The sequence below is a fragment of the Saccopteryx bilineata genome, chromosome 10 (genome assembly GCF_036850765.1).
Source record: "Saccopteryx bilineata isolate mSacBil1 chromosome 10, mSacBil1_pri_phased_curated, whole genome shotgun sequence".
Classification (NCBI taxonomy): domain Eukaryota; kingdom Metazoa; phylum Chordata; class Mammalia; order Chiroptera; family Emballonuridae; genus Saccopteryx; species Saccopteryx bilineata.
This window is the reverse complement of record NC_089499.1, coordinates 60,398,062-60,412,279: the sequence shown is the minus strand read 5'-3', so window position 1 is coordinate 60,412,279 and position 14,218 is coordinate 60,398,062. Positions and strand designations below refer to the sequence as shown.

Sequence of the window (14,218 nt, the reverse complement as noted above, 5' to 3'; positions counted from 1 at the left end):
ACAAGCAAGATAAATAAAAGCAGTCTAGAGTATCAGGTCAACTCTCATTTTTCATCTCTGTTTCACACTCTTCTCTCCCAGCCCAGACTAATCAAAAGAAGCCTCTTCCGCTCACGATTGCTCTGTGTACATTTCCCCCAGATCTGGTATTCACATGAACAACGTGGTTTATTTATATTTCGGCACCAAATTGGAAAGATGACATCATTCATTTACAGTCTTTATCCCATGACATGCCTACTCTCCAACACCTCATTTCAGCAGACACATTTAGGACTGCATATAGCATCTTGTTTAGCTTGTACATTCTTTTATGGGATACAGTTCAAAGGTAGGGAACTTTAGGCTTGTCAATGGTAAGAAAATAATCTCATAAAATCACAGGAGCTTCCCCAAAGGATAAGGGCATTATGATATTTATAATAGTAGTTATTATTTGTTCATTTAGGCTCCATAGTTCATTCTGGGGTGAGTCCCTTCCTTATAGACTGTAGTAGATCTTACAGCTCCCTTTAGGCCCTTGGAATTCTATGAAAAGACACAACTCCAGATTTACTGGTTCACAAGTTCAAAAGTACAGGCTCCTAACAATACTGGAATTTTAGGTGAAAACACTGGATTTTGGAATCTCTTGTACAAGGGTAGGCCAAATGAGAAACACCTCAGCATTTGGTCGGCAACAGTCCACTGACCCTTGTTTCTCACAAGACATAACTTGTCTATTGGGTCTTCTGATACTTTAAGTGGACAAGTGAAGTCTAGAAATGCTATCAGCTGCCAAAGGTTGCCTGGGATTTTTAATTTAATTGTTAGGTGGATCTTTCCCTCTAATTTTATTGATTTCATCTGTATAATGCATTTTGTTTTTACACCTGCTCTGGGGCCATGCAAATATCGTCCATGTTTTAAAAAATGAAATGAGTGAACCATGAGACATCCTTTGGCAGGTAGAGTTGGGATGTGAGGTGTTTCCAAAACTTAACAGAATCAAAGCGTTTATGGGAAAGCTATCTCTACCTGTTCAGCTGGTTGTCATTTTTGCTAGCAGCATGGCCAAGAGCAAAGCCTGGCTGTTAAGAATTGGAAGACCCAGAACACTGCCATGTTCTATGTAAGAAAGAGGCTCTGGGGGCTGAACTCTCTGCCTTCATTTTCTAGCTGCAAAATAGAGTACTGATTCCTCCCAGAAAGGTTTTGATGATAGGTTAGATTTGGCATGAAAAATCCTATGAGAATACACTGTGTGAGGTCCAGAATCATCAGAGTATTATTTATATCACATAATAAAATTCTCACTGGTGAAAGGATCTGCCAACCTCTGAATCCCAGCTCTTAAGAAGTGCGGGTGGCTCGCTGTCTCCTCAAGCTACCAGTGAGATTGTGAGGGCGATTCATGAGATAGCCTCAACTCTCGGTGACCTTCCCTGGCTAGGTAGGACCAGACCTGCAGCTCGCCTCTCGAGTGGCAGCATCCCTCAAAATAATGGGCCCTTCTTTCCTGTAGTCACTCATTGCAGCAATGTGCATGGTGTGTCTATATTTACTAGATCCTATGCTAGATGCTAGGGAGGGGCAGATCACAGCCTGCAGAAAGAAACAGCCTCAAGTATACCAACAGATGGACAGATAAATCCATGACTGTATAGTGTGGTAAGCAGGAGGCATGCATTACCTGGCCTCAAGGGAAGAATCAGGAAAAGGCTGCAAGTGAGCCAGACACAAGTTAGAGGTCAGGGAAGGTGGCTGGGGAGGTGTCTCCGGCAAAGGAAACACATATCAAAAGGGAGAAAGTGTCTTACAGTAAACAACAACAGTAATAACAGCATGTGGCTTTTATTGTTAACCTGTTCCATGCCAGGTCCTGAACTGATTGATCCCTACAGTTCATTAATAGAGAGGGCAACACTGTTGCTCCCATTTCAGAGTTGAGGAAATTGGGGCTTAGAAACCATTAACTCAAATAAGCAGCAAAGAGGTGGAGCCAGACTTGAATCTAGGCAGTCTTAACGCTAAACCCACATTGGTGGCTATCTGAGCTGGATATTTATTTTTATGCTTTTTCTCATGGTCTTTAGGCATTTTCCTAGATTCTGTGACCCTGTTAGATCAATCCATTACTGGTATGTTATTGCCCTGAATAGTAAACAATACAATAACACAATTCTATGCTCTGAGGGTTTAAACAAGACGCCTAGTTGCCTCCTGTGACAAACATAGTGGGGAGTAAACTAGAGCACTCAGCTCTTCTCCATCAGCTTTGCTCCTTTGGCTCAATTTCCCCCAAAGAAATGATATTAATTAAAATGTCCGTAGAGTGAGTACTCTTTTACCATAAGTCATCGTAACAACGAACCATCTTCACTGGTATTTTTGCATTAGGCAGCTGTCGAGTAGATTTCTCTGCCTTGTCTCGTAGACCATTGTTTGTCTGTGGCTCTGTGTCTCCACCCAGACCTTCCCCTTCTGTTCATCCAGGGCTTCCTTCTCTCGCTTGCTCCAAAGTGTAGGATGTTATTGTTGGCAGTTTGTGATCGCAAGCTTACTCTGGGTCTCTGTGATTGCTTGATAATGTAAACAAAGCACCTTAGGCTGCGTCCATTCTTTCCCCCTGTGAAGTCGCATGGGAGAAGTACACTTACATCTACAAATGTAGATCTGTGGATTAGGTACAGAGGAGCCTTAGGTGCTAGAATGATGCCCTGAGTCTCCTTGCCTGGTCTTCTAGCCCCTGATGGAATCTTCCCTGGTTTTTGTTCTGCACAGACCCAGAACAGAATGAAGCTGATGGCAGACAACTACGATGAGGACCACCACCATTACCACCATCACCACCATCACCACCACCACCGATCTCCTGGGAGGTCGCAACATTCCAATCACAGGCCCTCTCCTGACCAGGTCAGTTTCACTGCCGCTTACCTCCAGGACCCCTTTTACCCTCTGGATATTTTAAGATAAAATAAATAATCCTCAAGAAATAATAAACAGCATAAAGTGATACGTTCTTTGAACTGAAACTAATAGCTTTGGTATTTATTTCCATCACTCAAGGAATCTAAATGTTTTCCTTTCTCCTTCCTCTTTAAGGTTTTGTCTGTTCTTGTTTATGTTATGCATTTTCTTTCCTCCCCTCCTTTCTTCTTTCATAGATATGTCGTCTGTTGCTGGCTCGGTATCTAATGGTGGGTTGCTTTGGAATGTCTTTTTCAGAGTTTCAAGAGAAACCACTTTGTTTCCATGAGCTTGGCAACCAGAGAGCCTTGAGTTTGCTGAGCACTTGCCTAGAAAATACCTTAGTGATGCAGATTAACAGGGGGGTAAAATAACCTGAAGAGAAGTCAGTTTTACTTGTATTTTAGCCAGTTAAGTAAAGTGGTCTGGTTTAGTTGGTTTGGACCCTATCTTCTTACTTGACTAAATTGAGCAAGTGAAAAGGTAGATTGACGATATATATATATCGTCATATATATCATATATATATGATATAGAATGTATGTATGTATATATGTATGTGTATATATATAGTTGTTATATATATATGTTGTATACACACACACACACACATCCTGTGATCCTATAATTTTAAACTATTTTGCAATCATCCACCAAATGCAAAAACCATTTACAGCATTTAGTATTAAAACTCTTAAAAGTGAGTTTCATGGAGATTATTCAATTAAATGAAAACTACAGGAAAATATAGTCAGTATTAGCAGTATTTCCACCTTGATTGTGATCCTGGTGTAACTTACACAGTAAATTTCGAGAGGGCTGGGGCATATGTAACGAAATAGAATCATCTGGACCAGTGTGAATACCTTTGTTACATATCTCTGAATCTGCGAGGAGAGAACTCACTGGAATCACCTGTGTGAAGAGGGTTTTAATTGTTGGAGGAAGGGGTGCTGAATAAGCTCCCAAAGCTCCTTTTCCAATGGCTCTGTTTCCTTTTCACGCATATCACTAGCATCCAAAGGAGAAGTTAAGATTCCAAGTCTCCAAGATGTCTACTGGAAGCACAACTCCAGGGGGAGCCATTTGTATAGCATATACCATGAAGAGGGCTCCCTGGAGCTTGCAGTGAGGTAGCTCCCGCAGGTCCCCACTCCGACCACCCCCTTGGCCCTGCCGTTGTACAGGGAAACATCCAGCCTGCAGTACGTTCTCACACACAGGGCACCTCAGCTTCTGAAGCCAAGCCCAGTAAGGCACTAGGCCGTGCTATTAGCTGAAAACGGCTCTCAGTTTGGAGCTCTGCAAAGGGGAGAGATTAATTTTATGTCATTATCTTGTATGACTGTGGTTTTCTTGTGATTTGGTTATATTTATTTAGTTAATTTTTTAAAAATTTATTTTATTAGGGTTACACTGGTTAACATAATTATACAGGTCTCAGGTGTTCACCCCTCTCCCCAGTAAAGTCTTCATTCATCACCATTTATCCCCCACATACCCTCCTCTTCCTCCCCCTTACCCATGGCAATTTGAGTTGGTAAGCAGATCTTTATTCTCATGTTTGGTCCTTACCTGTTGCTCTTTAACCTCCCATGTGGGGTGAATGTGAGGTTCTGTTGGTGCTAGAAGGCCACCCCTGGCTTCCTCCCAGAGAGAGGGAACAGAGAGGACTATAGAGGCAGAAAGGATTTGGAGCCACATTGGGGGAGTAGATCACATACAGACCTGGTGAGATAACAGGCTTGTTTTATCACAGAGACACATATGCTAATATGTGTGCTACCAACAGGGCACCAGATCAAATTTATCTGCCTTGTGAATGATATTTCTTACAAAACCTTATCTCTTGCTACTCTTCCAGAGGTCTTTAATCATAAACTAGAGTGCTTGCCTGCTTGGTTGACCCTCTTATGTCTGTTCACCGACACGAGAGGTTGTCACAGGGCAGAAATCATAGCTCAGGGGTGGTGCCCTTTCCAGAAGAGTTAGCATTCCTCGAGGAGTGTCTGGGTAAGATATGTCATCAGGACCTCTGATACACCTTTCTCATTGCTACTGTTAGGAAGATCCTTCCCCTTTCACATCCTTCATTTCAGTGACCACTCTAACCAACCCATGGGCATAGAGACAGTCCCGTCCTCTGCAGAGGAGAAATCCAGGCCCCAAAAGGACAAGGGTAAACTGGACTCAAGTCCTGCTGCTGGTTACTTGCTCATACAGCTAATGCTCGGAGCACAGAGTCCAGGCCAGCCTCTCAGCTGGGTTTAGGGAAGAGCAAGATGAACGAGACAGAGCTCCTGCCTGCTAGTAATTTGCTGTCCTGTCCTAGAAAAAATTCAGATCATCTGATGTCTCATTTAATTCTTGTCTGGATCATGTCAATCAGAACATGACAGATAAATAGTAGTTATAACATAATTAGGGGATCCTGACTTAGGAAGTTACACTGCAGTGGGTACACCATAAAAGTAACATACCCTTGACCAGAAGGATAATTTTGTGGTTTTTAATTGGAGTCAGCAAAGCTGTAAGACTCCTCAGTTGCACTCTTTTAGTTATAGAAGGAGCATTAAGCACAGAGCCCTGGTGTGAAGAGGCTGACTCCAGTGATAGTGATAGCCTTTGTGGCTAGCTCTCCTACGTCTAGGGAAATGATGCTCTCAGGACATGTCTATACTAGAGAGTTGAACTTCACATGCATCAAAAACTCACATATCAATACATGCATTGTTATAAATCCAAGTCCCAGACTGTAACAGTCTTGAAAGGCTGAGAAGTCTTGCCCAATTGATTATAAACTCTATACATAATTGTGTGAGCATATCTACTAATATGTATGGAGTAGAGTTACTTCTCAGGAGAAAGTGACAACCCTGTGTCAGTGTGTGACAGCATTGGAGTCTAAATAACAGATGATTTAGGTGAGATTTGAACTAAATGTCTATACTGTGCCCCTGCTCACTGAGCTGACTGCAAGGGGAGGTGTCTTTGCCAGGACTCCTGATCCCCTTCCCGCCAGTCTTCTAGCCCCCGCCTTCCGGTGGCCTGAGGCTTGAGCAACAATACCTTCTGGCAGGGAGCCTGCAATTGTTGACACTGTCTACTGAGATTTATTAAGAGATCAGAACATGAAAAATAAAAAATATAAAATAAAAAATCTGTCACTTTGCTACTTTTACAGAGAAACTCATTTTTCTTTAGGAAATTCAATTTAAGCAGACTTGGATTCTTTTTTCATTTCTCCCCTATCCCTCTCTCCTTCACTGTGATGGTGCTTTCTCCTCAGGAGAAACTGAATCCAAGGGTTATAAGTCTAGACTAGCATTTCCCAAAGTAACTTTTGGAACATTAGCCCCCTGAGGAAAGTCTTGAAACAAAACTTCAATGGGCAAAGGATTTGGGGAAAGTGCTGTATGTTATAACTCAATCTTGGAGAGTCTTGGTGTAATTAGCAGATCAAAGGATTGAAAAAGTCATATAAGAAAGAAAGCTCTCCAATTTTATTTAATCCAGCATTTCCCAGATTTATTCGATCATAGAATCTTTTTTTTTTTTTCCTTTTCTTTTCTAGTAACATCTGTGCTCTGGAAAATGCCATTCCCAGAGTATCAGGTGAAAAAAGAGACTACCCAGTTTAAAACATGGCTGACCTTGTTTCTAGCAGCATTGTTCATTTTATGGTGGAGTTTTGAAGCTGTTTCCCCTATGCTTTGCATAGAAGAAAATAAGAGTGTCCCTTTCATTGATTTTTTGGGGATACCTTTTAATATAGGAAAATGTGTTACTCCACCCAAAACCCAATATAGCTGAACTAAGGGAGCCATTAGAAGGATGAGGACCCAGGAAAGCAAGGATAATTAATCATAAATATGTAGCCCCTCAGGGATTGAAAATGAGTGTGATGAGGGGAAGGGTGGATTTGGAAAACAAGTAAGAGAAGTGGGGGAGGGGCAGTCCAGTAGCCAAGAAAGGAGCAGTTAACAGCCAGTGCCCTGTGACCTCCAGGAGGGCCATAGCCTTTGAATATGTCCAACTAAAACATTCAGACAAATCCCAGTAACGCCTTTAGAGAATCCTTCAAACCAAAAAGTGGGCACAAGGGCCAAGAACAAACATTCCCCATGTTACAAGGTGCTGGTGAGCTTTGAGAACTAAGAAAGACCCAAGAATAAAGGCACGTGCTGGAGACATGTAGTGATCTTATTTTTAGTGGAGTTCCCAAGACTGATATTCGAAAACCTAAGTGGAAACTCGACTTTTCCTGAACGCCCTCTCCCTGCTGTCGCCAGTGTCACCTGTTGCCTTCTCTAAGCGGTGTCTCTCCTCGCCTTATCTATGATGTCCGGTCTCTTACTTGCCTTTTTCCAGGCATCATATGATTTTTATTGTTTCAGAAAAAAGTCATGTTTTATTAATTCCTTCTAGTGGCTCCCAGGTGTGAACTAAGCCCACGGATAGGAAAAGCACACTGTCGGAGTGAGCTCCACACTCAGCCAAGCTGACAGGCCCTGTTCAAGCTGTCCTCTAGGATCCAGGACTCACATGTATGTGCCTGGCTTTTGGGTTGGGCATCGGGCCTTTAAGGGCCTGGATCTCACTGTTGTTTTTTGTTTTTGTTATGTATGTATGTATGTATGTGTGTATGTATGTATGTGTGTATGTGTGTATGTATGTGTGTATAGTATGTATTGTGTGTGTGTGTGTGAGAGAGAGAAATTCACTTCTATTTGTTAAGCATCTGCCACTCTGATTCTAATGTGTAGGGGCCTAAATGGCAAAGAACCTAAACGATATGCAGCTACTTCACAAGCCCAGAGCTCACCTCTCCTCTTCCTCCCTCCTTTAAGTGGAAAGGCTCCCTCCCAGGAGTTCGGAAGCTCAAGACATTTTCACTACCTTGAAGACTTTTAAATCTCATTTTAAAAGTTAAATTTTGCATTTTACTTATAGAAAGCCTGCTTCTAATGAAGAGCCACAGAGCCCAGGAGCACGGAGGCACAGTATTTATTAAATTGATAATGGAAAAATGTGGTTGAATTTTATACGTTATTCATACTCTCTGTTTCATGTTGCAAAGCACATTCACACCTGTCTGGTCTCAGCAGGCACTCTGTAAATGTCTACTGAATGAATTGTTTCCATGGCACAGAGGTCTGGGAACTAGGGAGGACAGATGGAAGTATCTCCATGGTACAGAGCAAGATCCCCAGATAAAGAGCCTGGAGCTCAGAGAGGTTGCCAATTACCCAGAGTCGCACCGCTAAAAATCAGCAGGCCGAGCAAGAAGGCCTGAGTCTCTGAAGGCTGTACCTTGGTGGCCAGACTCTTTGGATGTTAGTGTGGATGTATTGGTCCAACCAAATGTGTTGCATATGATTGCATGGGTATGATACCAAGTTTTTTTCTAACACAACTGTACTTTTTTTTCTCTTTCCCATTAAATTGTAGTAAATTTTACCCTATTTTGATTTTTTTCAAAGTGGAATTAAAAATGTTACCTCCTTAGTTCTCTTTCCATTTGCCTCAGCTTTCATTTTCTTTATTTCCATTCTTCAGTTTTGTGACTTCATTCCTTTCATTTCCCCTCACTCACCCATTTCACCTCTCCCCCTTTATTCTTCCCCATTGCTATTGTCCTTGAATCAAACCACACGTGGCTGCTTGCAACTCTCCCCGGGGAGTGGCGAGCATGCACAGGAGGGAGGGGAACACTCCGGGTCACTCGGCGGTGGATGGCCAGGACCCACATTCCTTCGGTCACTCAGCCTTGAGCTCCTGCACACACAAGGGCCTGGAACAAGCCAGCCCTCCAGAGCAAAGTGACGGAGGCTTCAATCGACTGGGGTCCCCATCAGATCAGCCAGGGCTCTGGGACTACTTTCAGATGATGACCTACCTATGGCAGAACTGAGTTTTCCATTTTGCTTCCTTAACTTTAGAATGTCCATGCTGCTATTTTATTCCCAGGAAATTGACTGACTAGTCATAAACATTACCCATTCTACTTGGCAGTTCCAGAATCTGGCTGTAGCTGTAAATAGTGGTCTTGGGTCCTTTGTCTGCTGCTCCCAGTTACTGTGTGGTCCCAGCACTTGTTGGTTTTCAGCTGAGAAGTGAGTTTGTACCACTGGATATCTTTTAGAATCCTAAACATCCACATTCATTTTCTGTTGAAAATTCCCATAGAATTCTGCTTGGGATACATGTCATTTTGCCCTATGCTATCAAATTACCTGGTCACTACAGCACACAGACCTAGATTTAGCCCTCTTTTCAAGCTAGAGAGCATGGGGCAAATCCACAGACTGTATCTGAGATAGAGTAACATGATCCCAATGACCCCACTCACACAGACTGTACCTGTGCTCTGCTTCAAAGAGGCTGCATCCCTTGCTACCTTGGTTCTGAGCCGTGTCCCCTCTCCCTACCAGCGAAGGAGCCATACGTTAGAGTTAGCTCAGCAAATATGCACAGGGTTCTTACCCTCTGCCCCTGCCACCTCTGACCACATTGCACTCATCTGAGCCTTGGGTACCTGCTCTCAGGTAAAATTGTCAGTGTCCTGCAGTGCATTCTTATAAGAGGGGGACTTCCAGCCATCCTTGTCAACAGGTCCCCTTTGAGATGGTAGCTGGAGGCAGGTGACAATATTTGCAAGCCACATATATCTTTGGCCCCAGACCTGTGTGTTGAACCACCTCCCTGCTTTTCTCGTTCTCCTCTTGGGAGCCTGCATTTTATGTCTGGTCAACAAGGAGTTCATGGAGTCTGTTTGACCACCGTGAACATGAAGGGGTCACAGCAGCCCTTCGCAGGCCCTGTCACTTCTCACTTGGGTTCTGTACTCAGCCGGCCCCTCTGTGAAATGCTGGACGGGGCTCTGTGATTGATACCCTGCCTTCCGTGCACTCTCGCCAGCAGATTAGCCAAAGTGCAGCCCCTTGAGTTCCAACAAACAGACGAGGGGTTTAACTTGCTCCAGTGCCCCCAGAAGACGGATTCTGTATATAGAGTTGTTATTCCTAGCTTTTGCTTAGAGAGGGGGGGAAAAATTTATTTTATGTTTTGAGGTTAAATGAATGTGGGATAAATGTATACATAGTGTCCTGAGTGTATATATGTATGTATCGCTATATGTCAGATGAACTGAGGACTTTTCCACATATGGAAGAATTTCTCAAAATCATGTTTAACTAGAAATTTCTCTCCCTAACTTCCCCTGAGTGCATGTTTGAATATATGTTATATATACATATGTGTGTGTGTATAAATACATTTTCATGTTTCTTACATAAAAGAAAACTTAACACATATCAGAGTTTACTAAAGTATCATTATAGAACAACTGAAAAAACAGAAAATTTTAGCTCCTTATGGCAGTAACCCAATAAGAAGAATTACATGTTAGGCTTTTAATATCAGTTTCCTATCTGAGCTAGTGTGTCTGAAGCTTGCCTGAAAAAGAGACAACAGAGACAGTGGAGTTTTCTTGCATTGCAAATCTAATTTCCTGACCCACACCTCAGGGGAAACCTTGGGTTCTAGCTTCATGTGCAGATGGAGCCTTCAGAGGCAAACACCCTCAGAGTCCTCTTGTTGGGCGATGTTTACTGGACGGGAGGAGAGTTCAGAGATGTCCACCTTGCCCACTCCTGGGCCAGTCCTGTCAGAATCAAAGCCAAAGATATCCTGGGGCACATTTTGAAATAAATCTTGTGAGCCACCTGCCTGTTTTCTTTCTTTTATAAAAAATAATTAATCTTTCAAAATTGAGATAAAATTATATTGATTTTAGTTATACAACGTAATGATGCGATGTATGGAGATATTGGGAAACAATTACCAGAATAAGTTTAGTTAACATCCATCACCACACATTGTCCCAAGTTCTTTTTTGTTGTTGTTTTGATTACTTGCCTTTTTTTTTTGATACTTCTTTTATCATAGATTGATTGGAAAGCTTTTTAAAGTACTTGAAATAGAAAGATAACTCAGATGTCACTTTTTTCTTTATCCCTGAAATACTGCTAAAAATCCCAAGAGCTACTACAACACGAGCCAGAAAGGTATATGTGATTTTTCACCCTCAGGAAATAAAGGTGGCAGTTTATTTTGTTCTGTTTAAGAGCAGGAACCCTGAAACCACCCTGCCCTGGCTCTCTGTGAGGCCACAGGTGAAGAAGGAAGTGAGGGAAAATGTCAGCGTGGTTGTGGGAGGTAGTTAATGCTCCTTCCTCTATGGTGGTTACATGCTCACCCAGCCATTACTGGCCCCAGAAGAGTATGGGAGGTGGGGGTGACACAACCCTGGGGAAGCTGGCTTTGCAGATGAGCAGGTTATTGCCAAAGCTCTTTCATCTGGGTGTGATGTTAATTCTTTACATGTAAGCACAGGAGGGCACGATTGATAAACCCTGCCAGGTAGGATCGTCACAGATAAGGAAAAGGCAGAGCTGCTTAATACATCACAATCCTCCTGTTACAAAAGGATTTTTCCTTAAAGGCGACTTGAGCCTTTTGAAAATTTCAGTCTTACTCTATTTTGGGCAAAGGCCCCCCCCCCCCCCCGTCCCTATTAACTTATTCCTCTTAGTTTTAAACCTTTAAACCTTGTTTGCAGTATTAGGGTTTCATTAAGAGATTTGTTGCCGTATCTTTTGAGTCAATGGGTTTGTAGACACAACCTGCACTCCCTAGTTTGTCGATGTAACTCATTGTAGCAGCATCCGAGGGTTGATTCCTTTTCAGCTTGCTGCTTTAAGCCAGACATATTTGTCTACCAGGCAGCACTTTAGCTCCCCCATTGAAAGGAGGTGGCCAACCCTGAGATGTCTCAAAGCAGAGAAAACCATTTTCTATTGTCTCTGTTTCTGGAACTGATGTAATAAGGACCATGTTTGACTTACATACCCGGAGCACTTGCCGCACTCCGAAGATAAGGGAGCCGCAGAGGAAAGAGAATTGGAAACAGCCTTGAAACATACACTGTACAAACACAAATTTGGAAAACTACTTTACTTGCAAGACAATAGCATTCTAAAAAAAATTGTTTCACCTTCTAAATATGAATGATCTGAATGAAGTCTAGCTTTGAACAACCCAGAGATGCTAAAATGTCTAAGGATGGTTTTATACAATATCAAATTCTTTTCACACACACCCTTTTGCCTTTGGCCTTAGTGCAAAGTCAAATATTTTGTTTTAATAGTAATAAACTATCAAATGCTACCAGCAGGGGTGCTGTGTCCAGTTTTATTTGTATATACTTGTAAGGCCTACAAAGTGCTTTAATTTGCACTCTCCAGTTTAATTCACACGGGGACCTTCTGAAGTGTCAAGGTCAGGATGTGATCCCATATTCTTTTTGAGGTAATTGAAGAAATAAGAGAGTCAACGGGCCACAGGTTTTGCTTGCCCACTAGCCAGGAAATGGCAGAACCAATTTCATGTTAAAAACACAATTTTCACTATGTTTAGCAAAGCCAAGCGTTAATGACTGATAGACGAAGGAGTGAAAATGAAGCCTGTCTCCACCACTGCCCTTTTTTACGGCTATCTGGCAATGGCCCTGCTTCGAGCAGATGTTGACTTTGGGCTCTGAAACAATATTGTGGGCCAACGTAGAGCTTTCCAGCATTTCCATCTTCAGCTGAGGGAGCTGGCACCATGTACCAAACACTGGGTTTGTCAGAATTACTTTGCTTGAAGGAAATAGAAAACTAGTTTCTATAAGTCACCCCACAATGATGGTTCCAAAACATTGAAAAAACACCTAAATATGCTCCATTTTAGAAGTGAAAGAGAAAGGCTCGCAAGCCTCTGTAATACTTTCAACGGCTTGGCCAAAGGGACTCAGACGGCTGCCCCCACTCAGGGTGACCTTGGGGGGTGAACTTGCTGAGAAGAATTGGCCTGGGCTGTGCAGGCTTCCAGTCTCCGCCTCCACTTGAGAGCCTCGCCAGCGTCCTAACAGGTGGGTGGCTCCCATCGTGTCCCCGCTCCCAGGGACGTTCAGCTCTCACCAACCGGGGTTAGAAGGCTGTGCCAGGGATGTGGCTGGTGCAGTGACACCGGGGAAGGAGCCATCTGTGGAGAGACAAAGAAACAATCTTGGCAATGCTCAGGAATTCTGGAATGCAGGCAGTGTTCCCTCACAAAGGAGTTGGGTCCTACAGAAAGCAAGAACCTAGCCTTACGGATATCCTTACTCATTTGGAAATGTTTGTGAAGTTCCAGATCTGAGACCCTGATGGGCAGTGTGAAGGGCGGAAGTGGCTGCCTGTTCTTCAGGAATGTTGAGATTTGCCCATTTAACGGACATACATGTTCTTGCATGTGAGCTTCTCTTTCTTCCAAGAGCCAGAGGAACCCAGCTGAAGTTGTACCATCCAACACCAGCCAAGAACCTTCATCAACTTGGAAAGAGACATGCAAAATTTGACATGCTTCAGGGCTGAGCTCAGCAGAACCAAGAAAGCCTTCTAAGGTCCAATGGGCTCTTCTCTCTGTGGCCACACAGCTCCCTTATCAGAAAGGCAAACCTCTGTGGTCCGACTAGGATTTGATCCTGGTTGCACAGTTCCTGACCAGGTGTCCTGAACTTTCTCCCTGAACCTTTCTTTCCACATCGGCGCAGAGAACTTGCTGACACCTGTGTCACGGAGCTGTGGTGAAACTCAACGAGGAAGCACAGAAAACGGTCACACTGCCCCCCACAGGAGCAGGTGCTTTCTAGGTGTCAGAAATAAGCTAACATTTATATTTAAACAAAGCACCAACTTGGTATTTGAACCCAGATAAGACTTTCCTATTATTTGGAGGAAATTGTTTGCAAATGAGGCCACAGGGCTGTTATAAACACAAATCCTGTAAGAGTTTATGGCTATTCTTGACCTTAGCACCTGAACAAAGACATACATCCAAGGGCTCAGCATTCCAGGAGGCAGGAGAGGTAGAAGACATGCATGGGAGGTCTTCACAGGGAAGGTTTGAAGTTGACCCTGAGAGAAAGCTTACTAGTGCCCTGAATAGGTTCAGCACCCCTGTTTTGTAGGCTCACGCCCACTATTTTCCTTAAACATGCATCTGCCTTTCCCAGCTCTGGCCCAGCCTTCAGCTGGCTATGCCAAGAGGGATTACTTTGGTCTAAGCCGCATATCTTCTCTAGAGCCACAGGTGTATCCTGAGGTTAGTTGATAGTTAAGCTTTGTCTCTGTTCAAAACTTGCTGTGTTTTGTGGTCACTGACCTCTGGGCTTCAACTC

At 43.2% G+C, this 14,218-nt stretch overlaps 1 protein-coding gene across 3 annotated transcripts in view; it reads left to right on the top strand.

The window, feature by feature from the left end:
* The window catches only part of ERC2 (ELKS/RAB6-interacting/CAST family member 2), a 1,144,388-nt gene that overhangs the window by 951,755 nt on the left and 178,415 nt on the right, over positions 1–14,218 (top strand). For all 3 annotated transcript variants that reach the window (XM_066245244.1, XM_066245243.1, XM_066245245.1), the window contains one exon: positions 2,764–2,898. In XM_066245244.1, coding sequence (XP_066101341.1) covers positions 2,764–2,898 — 135 coding nt within the window. The remainder of the gene's footprint in view (positions 1–2,763; positions 2,899–14,218) is intronic.